General features: G+C 42.3%; 1 protein-coding gene across 3 annotated transcripts in view; it reads right to left on the bottom strand.

Annotated features, from left to right (window-relative positions):
* Window positions 1-19522, bottom strand: part of hipk2 (homeodomain interacting protein kinase 2) — a 70867-nt gene extending 51345 nt beyond the window's left edge. For 2 of the 3 annotated variants that reach the window (XM_017032861.2, XM_017032860.2), the window contains exons 1-2: window positions 19110-19522; window positions 2647-3820 (exon numbers count right to left, since the gene is read on the bottom strand). In XM_017032861.2, the coding sequence (XP_016888350.1) occupies window positions 2647-3820; window positions 19110-19128 (1193 nt within the window). In that variant the 5' untranslated portion in view covers window positions 19129-19522. The remainder of the gene's footprint in view (window positions 1-2646; window positions 3821-19109) is intronic. The other variant, XM_008312380.3, reaches the window with a different exon arrangement.
* Window positions 19523-20026: the final 504 nt, after the last annotated feature.

Raw genomic sequence — 20026 nt, forward strand, 5'->3', positions numbered from 1 at the left:
AGGATAAGCAGAACCAGAGTTGGGTCACAGGTTGGTGTAACCAGGATGTCAATGTCAAACAGTAATTAAGAAATACACTGTAACAGGCTGAAGAGAGACTGGGGTAATAGTACATTTGAATAACTGTGGCGAGGCTGGCTGTAGTTAGGCTGCACATAGTGTAGAAGTGCTGCATACAGGACTATTAGACAAAGACAGATGAGCTCAGGCCCGTGTGCATGTATCCGCCTGACACTGAAGCAAACCAAGTTGAAACTGTGAGCACCCTGAGAGCTGGTCTTGCAAATAGCACACCACGTGTTTACCTTGAATGCTGGTGTTTTATTTGCGTGAGTCAACCTTGCATGAAATCCATAACTCATTTACAAGGCCTCCTTATGATGTCAGCATCAAACCTGTAATGTCCAGAAATGGGGTGTGTGGAGGGAAGGGAATTTTCACTACGTAGATCCAAACAAAAGCAGGTGATAATTGCTAATAAGTGTGTATATTCTAGTCTTTGCAGCAGACCTTGATTTTTCATTATTTCTTCATTTTTATTCACAGGGAAAGACCAGAAAAGAAGAAAGACAAACGACATACACTCGGGACTCCTCCTAACCACCCTAGTCATTTTCAGCACATAAACACAAAACAGCAGTTGTTAAGATATAGGTAGAGGCACAAGACATAAATATTTAATTTATAGAAGGTTTACAGAAAAATCAAAGCAGATTTCAGGTGGTTCTCAGCTGTTGTGGCAGATACAGAGAATCCTAAAGTCAGTTAGAGCTGCAGCCCTAATCTCTACTCTGTAAAGTTACTGCATGCAGCAGAAAGTGTCCTTCTATCTTCCCTTCTGAAATCATCAAAGATGGTTTGATGTTCTCCTCTAAGCTTTTGAACTCACCATGAACTATACCCACAGCTTAAGTTTGTTTGCTGCCCAAACTGGATGTGATGTGAAGACACCCGTAGTGCTCGTGTCCCAAGACTTTTTTCTTTGAAAGGAATAGTAAGACTTGCCTCATTCCTCACAACTTATCTTGGTACAGACAGAGTACTGAACACTACACACACACACACACACACACACACACACTCTGGCAGATAGAGTTTCCCTAATTTTTCAGCGTCCCCATGTCCCTGGTCTATATTGCGGCGGCTAGTTCTTCAAGTTTCCGACCAATACCAACTTGACTTTCTCCTCCTGTGCTGCTAAGAGGAAATGAAGAGATGATCTCTTCGCTCAGCTGCACTCACTGCAAAACAGAGTCACTTTATGGCATACCTAAAGCCCAGAAGCAACAACAGGATACGAGTGGTGATTATGTCAGGGTGAGCTGCTTAAACCAATAAAACGGTTCAAATTCCTCAACAAAAAATACCAATGAGGCCCATTTGCAGGTTAAAAAAGATGACACCTGTTGGTTTTGATTAAATATTATAATGCTGGTAAATGCTTAACTGAAAACATTCTCTTGACTGGAAGCCTTTTACCAAAATAAAGGCTCTTTCGTGCAGAACGTTTCCAAAAGCCAACATAAACTGTAAGGATAACAAAACAAAACCTTCTCTCAACAGCATCTACTAAAGGGGACCACAGGCGTCTCTCCTGACAGAAACTACACAATGTGCAGTTGCAGAGTCACCACCTGGCATGTGTGCGTGTGTGGGCGTGTGTTTACACGTGTGTTACCACAGCTCTCTCTTTCTCACACACATACACACACCTGTTCTTTCCTTGACAGTGGCAGCAGAGCCAGGCCTGGGCACTAAACAAAGCTTCTTTTTGTACAAACACGGACATCATTTGATTTCTTATGCAGTACTCCCAGGACTGCCTCTGCCAAAACCCAAACACACTTGTTTGCTATAGCCAAAAAAATATTATTTAAGAAGTACTGGATGGAGAAAGAAAGGTATGCACGGGGTGTCATCTGGTTCTAATGCAGGGCCTGGTGGTGTGGATTACAGGCACATATTACAGGAGAACTCAGGCTGACCCCTCATCTTTATCCTGGGGGGGAAATGGGAACCAACAATAATGATGGGGGAATGAGGGTCCAGGGGCCTTGGTAGGAGAGGGGTGAATAGAGAGGCCTTTGGGCAGCCTGCCACCCCCCATGATTAGTGTCCTTCTTCATTGAGGCGGTTTCTCTGAGATCATTTCGAATAGCAAAAATGAAACACTTTCCGGCTGAAGGCCTTTCAATAATACTAAAAAATGTCGCTGCTCTATGTATTTTCTGTACTACGTGCTCTACCAGGGATTCAGCAGGCTGTTAAAATAACTAAACACACCTTCCATGTTGGTCAAAGAGTATAATGTGCTTGTTTTATCACATTAAATGCAATAGGCAGCAGGCAATTCAGCAAGCACTTGAGATTTACTGCACTCTGCCACACTGGAAAGGGAGGGGGCCTGAGATAAACAAACTAACAGGAAAGTCAGAACTGGTTGAGTGAAGAGAGACAACCTCGACAGCAGCTCATAAGGCTGGCTACTAATGTGGGAGCTGGGCCAAATAATCAACTTAGCAACAAAAACATTCCTTTGACAGAGGCAACAAACGTAACACGGTGTGAAAAGGACAATGATCAGTCCAACAGCATAAATACAAAGAAACCTTTTGGTTCCTTTTGCATAAAAGTTGCAGCTCTCACCTGTAGTATCTGGACTGAAGGTAAGTGGAACACACCGCTTTGGACACATGGCTGGCAGAGCCAAAGTCAATGACCTTGACCCTGTAGGGCTGTCGAGAAGGGTCCACCAGCATGATGTTTTCTGGCTTCAGGTCAGCGTGGATGAGCCCCAGGCTCTTCAGTTTCATCAGCGCTGTGGCCACCTGCTGGAGCACGGGTCTGATGTATTTGAGCGGCAGAGGGCTGAACTTGTTCTGCTTGAGGAAGTCGTACAGGTTCTGTTCCAGCATCTCAAATACCAGGCACGTGTGGTTTTTGTGCTGGAAGCACTCATAGGCCCTCACAAAGTTGTAGTCATCTGCACTCTCGGTGCTCAGTCGCGCCAGGATGCTGACCTCTATCTGACCCTGCCGTGCATAGGACGGGTGGTTTTTTAAGATCTTGATTGCAACAATCTCATTGGTTCCCCTCTTCCAGCATTTTACCACCTGTCCAAAGGTTCCTCTTCCCAAAAATTCCAGGACTTCGTAGGTGTTGGTCATGGAGCACAGCACCTCATGCTGAACCAGCTGATAGTCTCCCTCATTGTTAGAGCCACTGTTTTTGGATGTTGCCGTGGAGGTGGCAGTGGCCACGGTGGCCACAGTGGCACCGCTGGCTGCTCCGTTCTGGATCATCAGTGGACCGTGCTCCTCAATGATCTGCACACTGCTGTTGTTATCAAGCTCCTCACTCTTTCGTTTAAGCCCGCATCTCTGATAGGTATCTAGCAGGCTGACCGTACTGCGGCGTGTCAGGTTGTGAACACCAACTCCGACACCCAGTCCTCCGCCGCCGCCTCCACCACCGCTACTGTTGCTGCTGCTGCCTCCACCCCCGCTGCCCAGCAGAGACCCCACGGCCCCTGAAGTGCTGCTGGCTGTGGTGACCACAATGTGGCCCGCACTGGCTGGGAAGATGAGCGCTTGCTCGTAGGGCAGGGTGGAGCTGGCAACCTGCAGAGAACTATTAATGCCTAAGGGGCCGCTGGCGGCCGACACGTTCTTACTGCTGTTGTGGCTGTAGACTTTGCTGTGTGTGCCGTACCCTGTCATATCCCAGTTACACCTCTGCTCCACCTTCAGTTTCTTCACGCTAAAGAAGGCACTTGACTGAAGAGTGTGGGGGGAGAACACTTGCACTTGCGAGGCCATACCTGTGACACAACAGAGGGGAGGAGCACAGACAGGAGGGGAACGAAAGTGAGAGGTTAGGAATTCGAGAGTGTCTGAAACACGAGTGGTAGCTACCAGCTTTAAATAAAGACAGCTTAGGTCAAAGAAGGTCATTTAAAACACCATGCATATATTCAGTGAGATCAGCAGGTTAAGCTTAGATATTTAGATATTTACTATTGTTATTATAGAGTATATAAATATAAATGTATGTATATATGTATACATATATGACTTATTAATGTAATTAAACGAACATCTTACCGATAAATCACCACATGTCAGAGATCACTTTTTAAACAATATTTGATATGAGAATATACGTAATACAAACATATATTAAGTTTTATTATTGATGGTTGATGATTCAAGATGGAGCACCACTTTAAAGCTTTGGCTCATCATGGTTAAAAGTGTAGAGTTTTACAGAACAGAAGCGCTCGGCACTATATTTAGCCAGCCAGCCATATCATTAACACGTGTGATTGACTGCAAGTTCAAACGTGTCCATCCTAAAGTGCACTTTATCCTTTATCCAGTGTACAACCACTCTTTGAACCAAAATATATTTCTTATATTTTAACCGTAAAAATGTGTAAACAGTAAAAAATAAGGTTATATACAGTTCTTTTGACTACTGTAAGAGCCCCCCTCTTACAGTAGTCTCTCCATTACAGCTATTAGGAACATAAGCAAATGTCTGAGAGTTGAGTTAAGACATAAAAGTAGTGCAGGCCACAAAAAGTTATGGTGAAGGAATTATTGCTATTTCCTTTTACACTACTCAATCCATTCCTTGCATCATTGGTACACAATTGTTCAGTTCAGAGAAGGGGTAAAAAAAGACGTCATTCTGAAATACGAGGAAACTGGAGAGGGGCATTGAATCCCCTCAACTACGGATCCAAAAGACAACTACACAAAAGCAGAAAAGCAAAGGGGCAGCGCACTGAACTCCTGGGAACCAATGGACTTAAAATAAGCAAAACCTTCTTCAAGCAAACAACTGCCCCAAAATAGTCCCTTTCTTTTACCTCTAAGTTGTTTTGTCCAACAGGCCTGAATGTTACACAGGAATGATAATCACAGCACGGTTATACAAGGCTTGTAGTAATGTTATGTTTGAATAGTTTCCTGTAAACCCTGAATTAGTTTACTGTTAACAAACTAAGAGCTTCCACCTGGCCATCACAGCCCACACACACGACCAGACCTTGCTGTTCACAAACTGATACGTGATTACGAGGACTGCAATGGTCCCAGCAACAAAAGTAGACCTGCATGCAAACAACTGTCAACCTCCTTATGACAATTCTGGACATAATGAAAGCTGGAAATCTTTTGGATCGTTCAAAGACAACAAAAAGACTTGCATGATTGTGGGCTCCATTCAACAGACAGAAAGCTGAGAGGAAGGGACATGCCTGGTCACTTTGTCATTATTAGCCTCTTAAGTGGTGATGATGATTAATTCAGTAGGACGCTGGCAGCTATCCAACACGCTACGCCTTTCTCTGTTTTTAAGCCATACCTCTCTTTTTCCTCCTTTGAGCTTCTTTGTTTACTTTAACTTAGGTGTTATGTGTCCTGTCAGTTGGTCTTAATTCAAAAGCTGTGGGTTTGAAAAAGCACTGTGCATTCAGAGGCCAATTGTAATATTGATGCTGATGTTTTGATGCAACCAAGCCACAGGAGCTGCACATTCTTGATGTACTTGATTACTTTTTTTTCTTATTCCTACTTTGAGTGCAAACACAGTTACTTCACATCGATGTCTATATGTGGTAGACATAATGAAGAACGTCCGCTTGGCTATTAGGGGCAAGGACCTCTGCTAATCACATAAGCCCAGTAGGCCAGATGTCACTCCTTGGATTACTAATTCTAGGGCCTGTTCTTTAGGCTAAAAATAATTTGAATGATGCACTGTGTTACAGAGAGGTGTCAACAGTGTAAGATTAAAAGCCTTAATGGTAATCACAGACACACAGTAATGGACATAAAGACGGATGGACAGACAGACCAAGTGGCAAATTGCATTATTGTGTACTGTATCTGGCAGGCTGACTGTGGTAAGTTTAGGTTTTACAAGGCCAGATCCAGGCTAGCTGCTCTTTGCATCACATGAATTCTTCATCACCCCCCAAACCCCTCCCTTCCTGGTCACTCATTGACTCTCTGTGAGCTCTAACACTGAGGTCAAAGAGTTCATTTCACACTGACTACACGGTACATTGAACTGGAGGACACACATGAATGAGGCAAAAGCCTCAGAACCGCAGCTAGAGAAGTTAGGTTCAAATCTATGTCTGGAAACGAGGATGTTCAGCTTTGACCTGATGAGAAAGTTTGCACAATTGCTGCAAGACTAAAATGTGGGACAAACAACAACAGAATTTAGAGCCTGGTGGAGAACACTGATAAGTAATTAAATGAACCGCAAGTAAGAGGTCAAATGGGTGGAATGTTATCTCATGACAACATACACGGCAGCAACAATGTGACCAATTATACTTCATCAGCAAAGCATTTCCAGCCCTCATGAATCATTCTTCACCTAATCTGATGGTTTAGCGTTGATGATCAAGCACAGCAAACAAACAAACCCCGTCCACTACTGACAGAAACAATGCAGTGCAGAAAAATATAAGGTAGAGTTGAGAATGTGTTTGCATTTTTGAACCATAAAAGAGCAAAACATATGCATAGTTGTTGGAATACCTTCACCAGTTGCTGTAACCCATTTAAATTGCCTAAAAGAAAACTAAATGTCCTAAATGCTGCAATTTAACAAATCACACAGGCATTTTTCAGTCAGATAGAATGTTGAAATGTTTTCAGAGAGATTACTTTTCTGTCAAATGTTTGTTAATCTTCTTTTTTGGGAGGATCTGGGCCATGCGAGGGGGAGAAACAACTGAATAAAAGGAATGGAGAATGGAGAGGGGACATAAGTGGCCGGCACATTCTGGCCTGTGACCTGCTTCTGTTTTCTCTTTTTTATTAAAGCCCTCATTTATACTCTGCTGACAACATAACAGGCAGTATTGATGAGACTGTCAGAACATGCTAAGCAGTCTATTGTAATTCTAAATAGCTCCTATTCAACTTATCCATGACTTGAGCCAAAGTTCCACCATTCATTTCAAGCTCTTAACTAGGGTGATGTTAATAAACTGGATGCTTAAATATTTTGCATCCAAATCTAAATAGGTATAAATCAATATAAAGAGAGCAATAGTATCAGTGTTCCTGCTGCACCAGAAGGTCTTAGTGGACAGATAAAACACCAAGACCCCATCTGTCACCTGGGAGACTATGTAGAGACAGTAGTCAGGTCTGTCTGGTCGATGTCCCCTGGCTGGGATATATTTGGATTACTTCCTCAGGCCTAATGGCTACAGTTAATGTCACCAATGGAGACGCTATGATGACCCTGTCACCCTGCTGTTGACGTGAGCAGTACTGAACAAAGTGTCTGTGTGAGTGTGTGTGAGTGAGGGGCTGTTTACAATGGGATGTGTTGAGGAAAAGGATAATGACATGACTTATTGCTGTCTAGACGAAGCATTATCTCTCCCTTTCTTAATGTTAATGTTAAGTGTATACTGCACATGGAAGGACAATCTAACATGGCCTACATTGATAGAACATCTTTATGATATTGTGGTATTAATGTCTACCTATTTCCATTCCTATATTCCTTTATTCCTCGTTATGTTTAGCACTGTCTTAAAAACAATTAAAAAAAAACACAGTTATTACGAAAGTGTCTATTGGCAAGCATCTGGCAATATGATAAATATGGCGATACAGAGGCAACAATATGATATAGTGCAATATTATGCAATACTATAGGCAGTTTGATATATTGATTTTTAAACAATTTAATTATAGGTCACCTGTAATTTATTGTCAGCTAATTCCACCCTCATTCATTCAAACGTGGCATGTTTCCCATAAGTTAGTATACAGTATATATTACACAAATATATTACAATACCATATACATGCAGTCTTTACTGCTCTCTTTGTGTGAACTGGACCTTGACGTGAAACGGTCTCCCTTCACCCACCCATTACTACTGACCGTCCTGTTTGCTTATTAAAGCTCTGTTTTCCATGATTATTTATAGAATAATGCATCAGAGGAGGTCAGAGGCTGCTGCCCAATGGGCCCTTATGTTCACGCTCCTGACTGCAGAACTTTGCTCACCATTTCTCTTCATGCATTTATAACACACACACACACACACACAATAAACAAAACTATTTATTTTCTGTAAATGCCCAGCAGGAAAGGCAACCGTGAACGCAGTTTGACCAGGCCAGAAATTCCGGAAAGGCAACCGTGAACGCAGTTTGACAGACAGACTGGCCAGAAATTCTCAACTTGTAAATCAGCAGAATGCCAGCTGTTAACTGTGACACTCCCTAAACTCTCCCCTTCCTAGAAACAAACAGCCAAAGCTGTTAACTGTGAGATAACATGTTTGGGCCAAATGTGATATTCAGCTCTGTTGGCTGTACACAGCGTTAATATCCAATATTTACATGTCCTGTCTCAGATAAAAATGTCAAACCTGGTTCCCTATAGCGGGACATCCGTCAGCAGATAAGACGTCTGCTGTTCTCCCTGTAAGAGTGCTCATAAAACGGCAGGTGTGAAGAAAAACATGTGCCTTGTTTATTGTGCCAGGTCAGCCTAACCAGGCGGTGAGGGGAGAAGAAACATGAGAGGAGGAGGACGGATAAAAGGGAGGAGACGGTGGTGGATCTGATGGCGCTGGATGTCTATTTAATCAAATCACAAGTGCAGCAAAGGTACAACGCCAAACACACAACTGGTTCGCTACTGAAAGAAGGAAAGACAGAAGCAAGGGAGAAAGAGAGAAATAAAGAAAGAAAAAAGACCTTTCTGATACCAGGGAAAACACCAAACAAGGAACAGAAAAAGGGAAATTATTGGTTCAGAGCAGAAGTTGTGTGTGTGTGTGTGTGACACCAGCTTATGAAAGGAACCTCAGCACAAAAGCAGTAGCACCTGTGAAATCCACGCACTGTAACTGTCTTACAGTTACAAAGACAACACAGGGCCATACAGGGCCACACACCTGATAAGCAGCTGCTCCTGAGAATCCTTATCATTACCATGTAGTGAGGAACGCCCCGTCACACACACCATACTTCCTCTACTGTCGTATGGATCAACAAATGACAGCCGGACACCACGTACTATAATGAGACTAACATATGACATGTGTCGGAAGTGGAAAAAAAAAAAAGAAGCTGTCACACTCCAAAGAGGACAGTGTTGAGAAGAACCATCAGTGCATTTCTATGATATCAGAAAAGAAAACTAATTATTGTGTTTGACTAACAGAACATGTTGAGCACAGTGCCAATTACAACACAGCAGGTACTGTATGTATGAAAAACAAAGTGATGTTTGAGTTATCAGCCCATGCCAGCGACCTGCCTGCATGCCTTTTGACCCAGACGTACTACAGGCTACATCTTTCAGCTATCCTAGTTCGGCCATTTTGGAGCAATTATTAATTAATTTAAGAGTATACAATTCAAATATGGCTTCAGTCCAGTCCCTGGAATCTGTCACTGAGGCGCACGAGACTACTGCTATGGCTGAAAGGGTCCAGTGGCCATGTTGAAACATGGAGCCACATATCACAGCCTGTGGTTCACAACCTGGATGTTTCCTTTCCTTTTTTTATTTAAAAAATAAAGCTGCAGCTTAGTGTCTGTTAAGAATGAACTTCTGGTTGTTAACATTAGTCCGAAATACTTGAAAAAGAGGCCTCAAACAAGGTAAAGTATCTTACTAATAAAAACATATAGATTCCTCACAAACACAATATACAGCAGTTAATTATTGCTAATCACTATCTACATTGCTAATGGCCAACAGAAACAGACCAAAGCTAACAAGACAAAGTGATTGTTACCATACAGTAAAGTTAGTGGCAATTCATTTTCAATTATTATTTTTCAATTTCATTAAGTAACATATAAGCTATATATAAGTAATATATATCTCAAATGGCTAAAAGCAAATTCCTGCTTCCAACAAGCCATGATCCCTGAATGTTACTTTGAATTAAGTCCCTTTCTCTGTGCTTTGTGTTAATTGTCATCCTTTACTACATTAATTAGGTTTTAAAACTGTTTGCACTTGAAGAGGCCTGACTTGAATTTCATGAAGTAAAAGTAGGAGGAGTGAGCTCAGTCTTGGACGATGTTTCAAGGAGACAACATCATTGCCCCACCCTGGCCCAAAACACGGAGGTGACACAGTGGCACTGTACACATTTGTGGATGTGTCCATCAGCTGAGGGGTCAATGCATTATTAGCAGAGACAACAGGAATACCACTCACATACTCCGTCACCCTCTCCTTGACTGTGGATAAACACTACCGCAAACTCTTTCTGCAGAGTGCAGTGTTTGAGAGGCATGCAACCACAGACGTGCAATGCAATTCTGAGGCTCCACACACACGTGTGTATTTTGCTGGGTGTAACTTTTGTGTGTGTTGCTGCTTTGCAGAACTTCCTTCGCCGTTTACTGGAGCCTTATTATCTCAACTATTTAGTAACAACATGTTCAGGGCCACCGGCCCAAAACATACACGCACACACCCAGAAGGGCTTATCCAAAGCTCCGCCTCCTGAAACACAGCAATGAACCCCGACAACAGAGGAACAAGTCCAACCTGACCATACAACTCAGACCTATCACAATCCAAAATGAAACTGGATTCAAATCAAGGACTTGGTAACTTGGGAGAATGGGTACAGTAGACAGGTTTCATTACCTGAGGAAGACGGTTCACAAAGGCCAAACTTTATCCATCACACGTTGGTGTTTTAAAATCCCACATGTAGCTTAGCTTCTAGCTCCATCACACACATTGACTGATTCACCGCCGTGTGCTCTATAATTTGAAATCAGGTTGGAGATTGTTCACAAGCCTCTCCAGGTAACGAGAGTGTGTAGTATTGCAGTGAGCTGAATAAAGCTGCAGCTCTGGCCCAATTAAAGCCAGAGATCAGACTAATTTAAACTAAAGTGTAGGTGGCTCATCCACACTAAGGTCCAACAAATTGTTTTGTTCTTCCAAACTCTTTTCTTTTTCCTTAAATTAAAACTTACTTTAACTTTCAGATCTCTCTGACAAAGTGTGGAGGCCATGTCTGTTAGAGCAGCTTTAAGAAGATTATCACAAGCACTGGAATATAAAAATTAAGAAGACACAGTGTAGACGTACTGTTCCCCTAATTCAGCTGACAATGTATCATAAAAATGGCAGTTAAGTCCTTCTGGCCGAAGACTTGAGGTAATAAATTTGGTGAGCCAGCTCAGCCCTGTGTGTCTGAATCTGTGTGAAAAATCAAGGCTCGGGTTGATCATATTTACAGTCACACATAAAAACCAAACACCTGACCATCACTTAAACACCCACACACTGGGTGACTGTATGGGATGTGAGCAGTCAAGCTGGCTCCGACGAAAAGTAAAGCTCAAGAAAAGAGCTGTTGGTTTTACAATTACACATAATGTGTCCAAATATGCTGAGTGAAGTGTTGGACAGAAGATTTACTTGTGCCTGAACTGTTTTTTCTTCTTTTGAGTGAATTGATGATTCAGAGTAGAATGCTTTGTAAAAGAGAAAAACTTATTTGTAGTTAAAAGAAATTAGACAATATTGTTGTGTTTGAAGACCTAAAGAAAGTCTAAGATAAGCGGGATTTACTCCCACCCTCACGTTCACTGGTTTTAACATGTAGTGCTAAGCGGAGCAGAACCTAAACCAATGCCCCCGTCTCACACAAACCTAACCGAGAGCTTTGGAAGACAGGTCCTCAAAGCTAACTTTTCTATGACAGCTTCTCAAAGACCGACAGAATAGTGCCAGCCGCCTGTTTGTGTGTGATAGCAGTTGCCGAACTCTATCAGCGAGATAGACAGGGGCCTCAGCCCATGAGAGAACCTAGATGTAAGGAGGAAACAAGTTGGTGAATGCAGAGGGTGAGGCCTCTGACCCCCAACCCTAATACCACCACCTTCAGAACCTCTTGAACCAGTAACCCCTCCTGAAATTAACTGTCAAAGAACACCCTCCCGCCCCCTTCCCAAACATAAGCACCCTGCTGACCTCTGGCAGTGCCCCTGAGGCCCATGGGCCTCCTGGAGAAGGTATTCATCCCTGGATCTCACCAGCACCGCTTTACTTTAGCAATCTTTGTTATTCCCTATCTGCCATTCTCAAGCTGAATGGAAGGGTCGGTTCAAAAGACGGCCAGTGAGAGCTGCTGGTGAGCCATGATGTGTCCGAGGCTTTGAGGTGAAGACTGATTTTAAAATATGTGCACTCTGTTTTTATGTTACAATAGTGGTGAGGAGAGTTACTGAAAGGAGTGTAGTCTGTTTTTTTATGTCCCAATTCTGATGGGCGTTTTAGAGCAAATATGACACCAATGCCTGCATGTAGAGTCACATAAGTCCTGATATCTTGTACCACTGTAACTTCTGTATTATGTAAATAAAGTGTGTCTAATAGTTTACCTAGCCCAGTTTCTTAAAATAAAACCAGGATATGTAAACCATCTTTGGAAGTTTTCCATAACCTGCTACTGAGTGATGAGTTTGGTAAAATTAGTCTTTAATGTTTGTTCTTTTGCTCTAAAACCTAGCTCTGCAACTGCAAGAACATTTTTCAACAAAAGCTAAACATTTGTGGGTTTATTCAGAGATGCTTTTGTGGTTGCAGATGTAATTGGGTAATTATGAGCACATATCTCTTTTCACCAATTTCAAAAGGGTGTATTCTTATGTAACTACATATATTTCGTGTTTAGTTTTGTTTTATTTGCCCTTTTGGGATTAAAATCTATTTTAACTGCTTTGTAAAAGTGAACTCTTTCTTCTACCTGACGAAGATATTCTAAAAATATAACAAGAGCTCTAAAATGTACTTCTTTAAATCTTGCTTTGTCTGCTTCACCTCTCGCTTTTGAATGTAAATGTTTTACTGAAAGAGATTTCACAGGGAATGCAGTATTCCTTAGAGGTTTCACAATCTGAGGCAAATTATGAGAAAAAAAAGGAATTCAGAAGGAAGGAGGGAGGCAGAAGGGAGAGGGAGACTCTCGTAGACTCACTGTCTGTCACTTTATATTCCTGTTTCTGGTGAGCAAAATGATGCATCATCACTGCGTTGGAGATAATTTAGGACATAGAAAAAAGAAAAAGAAAAACTAGCAGATTATGCTCGTAGAAAGAGGTTGATTAGAATGGATAGAGAAAAATGAAAGAAAACAACCTCCTGCCTTTGGACACAGGGTTTGTCTGAGCTTTGAAGTTTTTGGTTATTGGCCAAGCGTGGCGCTGTACCTGCAGCCATCTGTGAAGGGGTCGCCAGCAGTCACCTATCGCTTCACTTCCCTTCCGTGACGGAAAGGAGCCAGAGCCAGAAGTGGTGATGTGGCTGGTGTGGTTTATTTGATCATATTGTCTGACCACACAGGCTACAGCCACAGATCTGAGCACCGAGACTATAAACATTGTTGTCCTAATCTGCCCTTTGCTGCTTAATTTAATTTAGAGTCTCTGACCCCATCACTCTGTGCTTGCAAATATTTCAGAATCTTTTGTAGAGAAGTTGATTGAAGAACTAGTCTATCTTTCTTGTGCATAAACAAAGTAACTAATATTAGACATTCACCCCAACATTGACCTTTAGTAGAGTTTACATCACCTGTTGTCGCTGCATTACATTCAGACCTCTATTTAACTAATATTAAGGAGTTTATGTGAAGATTAAAACTGTTAGTGTTTATTAACAGATCCAGCAGAAACAACTATGTCAAATGGATGAATAGGACAGGGACATTAGCACAAAACAATAGGATTAAGACCAAGGACAAAGTGTACAGAAAACATGCCGGGGGGCTTGGCTTTTGGGGGTTTAAATGATGTTTGAGGGACACGGTAAAGGCGGGATGTGATGGGGGAGGCTGAGTGGGCTTCAGCAGGGGTCATGAACAGTGGGAACAAAAAGCTACAGTAGCCAGACCTTTTCTTAGCTTCCAATTACAGACAAGCACATGCACACAGACACATGCATGCAGGCTTCCAATCTGGCCATCAGGCTGTTGCTGATGTGTCACATGGTAACCATGTGTGCTGGCCAATGGCCTCTTCAGCCTAGCTTATCAACAAACAGAGCAGGATGGAGGGACAGATAAGAGATAGCTGTGGGGGTGGGGAAGGGAAGCCTACGAGGGTGGGTGGGTGTGAATTGGTGGGGGTCAACGGCGGATGGTGAGATTAAAAAAGTGAGCATGCAATTCACGGCAATTGCAGCAAAATGAGCTTCATGCCTCATGCAGCACTGTGCAATAACATTGAATATTTACAAAAAATGCCATGATCCGACGCCCTCTTCATAAAGTGTCCTAATGCTTTCAGAATGTGCAGTAATTGCTTAACCAGCCTACGTTGACTAAAAGTCCTAAACAGCCACACTGTGATTAACTGGAATGAAAAATAAAATAAAAATGTTGTTGCAATTATGCTGGATTCAGTGTCACAGAGCACTGAAATCCCCCAGCACTTTACCTGACGTAAAAATGCATTTTATGTGTGTGAAAAACAGCAGGTGTAACGGTTTAAGTAATTAAAATGCTACTGATTAAAACTTTTAATGAAGTTCACATGTCTGATTTGATTTCAAATAAATACTAAAAAAAATCCTGAAGATAATTTCAAAGCCTATTAAACAGCACTTTCAACATGTTCAATATGCAAAGATTCATCAAATGGAGACCTGGAGGAAATGTCATTCACATCTGCAGTGACTCATAGGCAAGGAGAAGGGCATCGAGGAAAAATAGTAATTAAAGGTTTAAAAAAATGTTTTCGCCACAATTGCTTTAGTGATTGACCAGGAAAGGTTTCCCATTAATTTAAACATGTGTTTCTGTAATCATATGGATTGACCAAGAAGTCTCAGGTAATTCATGTAGTGTGAATTCACAGTTACCTCTTTCAAACTGCCTGCCCGACGCAGGAATTGTACCACTGTGTAATTCCCCACGGTTGTGTCAGAGCTCTGATTGCGAGAAACATCTTTGCACCTCTGTTGCTGTTAGAAAATGTAACAGTGCAAGAAAGCCACAATGGTTGTCATTGTATAAAACGATAAGGCAGGAATATCATGACAAAAGCATGTTGACTATGTGCCCCACATTATTAACATTAGGATTCTTAGGAGCTAAAACCTCACAGTTTGCCAAGATGGAGAGACAAATCTACTAGTGTTTGGAATTCATTTGTTCATGTAAGTTGGACTTTCTTTTACCAACGCATACCTAATATATCACTCTGTCTGCTCGTGTCACGCAAAGGTGACAGAGTCAGATCCAGACGTTCCAAACAAGCTGAAACCATACCAGTGTAAAACAACAGTACAGGGTGAAGAAAAGGTCCTTCACACATGCATGACAACCAATGTGGAAATGCCTTGTGTAAGCAGTTGACAGGGCTGAGGCTCTTTCCCAGCCACCCTCCCTTTTCCTGTTCAATTAAAACCAACTAGTGTCAGCAACTGATGTGGTCTCCCTCTTCAAGGACCTCAAGGCTGGGGTTTCAGAGCAGTGTCCAATTGAGGTCTTTAACATATGGCAGAAACACTAAAACAGGAGTAAATCTGACCTGCAAAGTCCCCTCACATCTAAATCGATTTACCATAATGAAAGTAGAGCCCTGAGGAGTGATGTGCTGCCGCACTAAAGCTATAAAGGCAAGTCTAAAGAATTTCTATTAAAAAAACAGTATATCTGAAAAGTTTGGCCTGTGAAAACAGTCAGAAGTTTTCTGCTCGTATTCAGAGCTGGGCCTCCTGTGTCAGACAGGCCTCTGCTAACCTGTCATTTCAGTTCAGGTTGATGCCCCCCTCGCTCTCCACCCCATCTGTTTCCAACCCCCTCAGATCACACCTGTGAACTATTTCGGCACATCAGAGAGCTCACATATTCCTGTCTTCCTGTACACACACAACCCATCTTACATAAAACTCACATTCTATCTCTCTCTAAAGCCTCGGCTTTTTCTGCTAAATGCTTTAACAAATCAATAGCACCAAGAATTCTCTCACACTGGATTTCACTTTCTTTCCAGTAAGGAAGCTCTGAATAATGCAAAAGCAATACCTGTAAAGACAGCTTATCTATTTTCATTACGTTTTTTTTTTTTAATTTTTTTTTAGGGAAACTGTCTTTTTGATGAGTCATAAGGTGCAAAAAGTCAATGAACAAATAAAAATTGACATGAAGTGAGATTTAAAAAAAGGGTCCATGAGGCAATGACTACTTGTTTCAGCGTTATATTTAACAATATGCTCCTCTCTTACCAACTTTTTTTTTCCTATCTTGTATCTGCAGACCTTTTACATTCACAATTTCAGACAATGACGAGCCAAACAATTTTGTACCCTGCTTGTTTTTGCCTTCAGGAAGAGAGACCTTCCTTGGTCCCTGCACTCTAAAAAAGGGTGTGGGCCCCAAAGGCCCTGGGGTTCTTCCTGCAATTCTAATCAAAGATGCAACCTTGGACTCTAAGCCTGGGTCGTGGCCTGTAAGGAAGATATCAATCAAGCAGCTCCAAACAAGCTTGAGAGGAGGAAGGCAGGAGACACGGGGATTTGAGGGCAATTTTTATAAAAGTCTCTCTCTCTCTCTCACTTGTTCTCCCTTAGCCTTCAGATTAGTCAACAAGGACAGGGTGCTTTGCCTTGCACCTCTGGAAGTAGTTAAATCACATGGTAATTCAAAGTCACATTAACACATAATCACAGTGCGGAAAGATAAAGCATTAATCCTCCTGCGATGCTATCACACCTGTTACCACCCCCATCATCATTAACATCATCAGCGTCTGACCACACTGTCTATTTTTCCAGGTGGGAATGAATGAATCCTCTCTGGAACAGCACCGGTCGACCTGTGAGGGGCATCTGCAAATGAAGTTGCCTGTTTGCCCATTTCTGCAGCTGTCTAGTCCTCTCCAGGGCCGGCCCCACAGATGGGTGATGGGGCATGTGTGCACTGGCTCATACACTCACAAAGACACATGCACATGCATGCATGAGCACACCATAACAACATATCTAGTGGGGCAAGAGGGCAGGCAGGCAGGCAGAAAGGGCCTGACAGTCTCTGAATATTAGTTTATCCACATGCAGCTGGGTGCTGCTGGACCCACTCCGTTCATCAGAAATCCATCAAGGTGTCAGCCTGTGTTATGAGACCAGGCTTCCAGAGTGAGCAGACTGCTGATCTACTTGCTAGCGGACTTTCCTGATGGCCCAGTGTCTGGGCCAAGAAGGACCAAAGGCAAATATGAAGAAGGGGGGGGGAGGGGGGAAGGGGGAACAGAAGGAAAATAAGACAGTCTGACTTGGTGAGCACAGTTGGATACATGGGACAGTACTGTAACCTAATCATACAGGAATATATATATTTTTTAAATAGATGCCATATAAAGGTTTTTAGCCAGCATTCAGTCTTAATGTCAGCAATAACTATGTAAGCCTGGTCATTTTTCAAGATTGCCTTACAAAGCTGTTTTCAGTTGCACCGAGGAGGACAGGTTTGGTAATTAAGGGGATGTGTTGACTTTCCTCTTTTCTCTTTTCTTTCTCTCTTTTCACCTCCTTCATAGTGAAGTGACAGAAATAAAAAACAATGATTTTTTTTAAACTAATTACATTTTGCACAGGAGTCTCATTTCAACTTGCTCTTTCATGTTGTAACAAAGGAGTCTTAAAAGTGCGCCTTAAGCCTCATCAACCTTAATGGAAAATCACTAAGCTGTTTCTTCCGGATATGCAGTATTTAAAAATACAGAATACTGCACATCCCACTGTATGGCGTATATACTACCTTAACAACCCCATTCGTGCGCGTTTATTTAATCGCCGATGCTTCCACGCTGTCACTTTTAAAATATAACCTTACAGTATCGGTTTCCTCAGTGATGATAAAAATGCATTCTCTTTAATGCCGGCAGAGGGACTCGAGAGCGGAGTGAAGGGTATTAAATGAGGCTGCTCAAAAATAAATATTTAACAACATCAATGGGTCAGCGTTTTGTTACGTTAAGTGAAGATCGCAGACTGCATTATCATCATATTTGCTGTAAAAACCGGCGGTTATGTGAGCCTGATGTGAGCCGAAGGGGGTTCACCACCACAGGGTACAGTACGGGCTACTTGTGAATGATACGAGCCCAGCGTGGAATAAAATGAATGAAACTCAAATACAACATATGCATGCAGCGGCGTGTGTGTGTGTCGTCTAGCAGGTTAGCAGGAGCCTGTGTTCGGGTACAATCAATCATACATGCAGATACGTCGCTCATGCACTGATCATAATGATCTGCTTCATTGTTTTGTTATTTGGAGAGCCACGAGTATGTGTGTGAAGGAGAGAACATGTGTGTGTGTGTGTGTCACAGAATGAAAAAACATGTATATATATGTGTGTGTGTGTGTGTGTGTGTATGTATGTATGTATGTATGTATACAGTACTTGCAGCCCCATCTCTGTTGGATTAGTCACATCCACAACACTGCTGCAGCGATTAATGAGAGACATTATAAACATGTCGTTCTATAGAAAAAAAAGAAGGAAATAAACATACAACACTCAGAGGTCAGTGAACAGGTTAAAGTCCAGCTATTTTTACAGTACTGGTGTGAAATCATGAAAGGAATGATGAAGTGTGAACAGAGCCGCGACACTCGACTCGATCCGTCTCCGACCTCTCTTCGTTTACCTGCTCTCTCCGTCCTCCACAGGCAGAAACAAACACCAGTGATGGACAATCACAGGTGTGTTTGTGTATTTCTGCTCTTTAAATAAACACATGCAGATCGCCGTGTTTTGCACACACGCCTGGCTTTCACCTCATCTGTGAGGGTTTGCATGCACGCAGCCTCATCAGTTCATCGGACGCGGCTGTGACTGGCACCTCAATCTGTGTCCTGAACGGATTCGAAGAGCAGAACTGCTAAGAACAAGACCATCTGCATATGTGTGTAGTCTGTACTATCACCATCAAGTTCATGTGTACCAGGACTGAGACATAACATAAAAGAGGCTTTGATGCATCTGCTCCCCCGAGCCGCAGATGAATGGTATCACAGTTAATACACTAGAGACTGTAAAAAACACGAACATGTTTCCTTACCTTCGTATACAGGGGCCATCGGTGCAAGGGTTTCTGTTATACATGGCAAAAAATAAAGCGACGATTCTGTTCAAAACTCAATAAAAATCTGCCATCTTGGGATGAGAGAGTCGCCGTGTTCTCCTGCATTACTGGCCCAGTTCATCAGTGACTAAATCGCTCATAATTCCTGACCAGCCGCTTACAAAGCTGTAAGGTCCGACGCCAGGAAAGAAGCCACAGAGGAAACGCTGAGTGCGGAGAGAAATCACAGAGCGGCGGCCAACTTCCCTGAGGCTCCGAGGATGAGCCACCACGATGACAGGTTTACTTCAGCTATTGTGCGACATGTCTGTGGACTGTGAGGAGTCTGCAAAAGTTGCAGTGGTCAGAGCTGAAGCGCAGCGAGTTTGGTGTCAAAGTGAGCCAGTCGAGCGACGATGGAGTCGATGGAGGAGGAGGAGGCAGCGGAGGCAGCGAGGAAGTGGCACACTGAGAGCTAGAGCAAAATAAACAGGCGGAGCTAACCCGGAGATTAAAAAAAAAAACGTACAACAACAATAATATATTCTTTTGTCACCATTATATTTATAGAAAAATACAATTAGGAAAAAAACAAATACCGGAGAGTTTAAAAAAAATCCTAATCATTGCTGTCTTCATCGGATGATCAGCATGTAAAAAGTCTTCGTTTAAAACGTTATTTCAAACATTATAGTCAAAAATAACCTTTTAAAAACAAATTAAAATTAATAACTGATTTTCAGGATATATAAATGTGGTTAGAAACACAAAATCTTGGGATAATAATTTGTAAGAAACTGTGATGATATTCTGACTTGGGCGGGGATAGAAAACCCTGTGTTTTAAAGGTTTTATTATTGTGGGTTTTTTTGTTTTTTTGTTTTTTGTTTTAACTTTTTTTTGTCCCAGTGAGA

This window comes from Cynoglossus semilaevis, chromosome 6 (assembly GCF_000523025.1).
Source record: "Cynoglossus semilaevis isolate Cse_v1.0 chromosome 6, Cse_v1.0, whole genome shotgun sequence".
In the NCBI taxonomy this organism is placed as follows: domain Eukaryota; kingdom Metazoa; phylum Chordata; class Actinopteri; order Pleuronectiformes; family Cynoglossidae; genus Cynoglossus; species Cynoglossus semilaevis.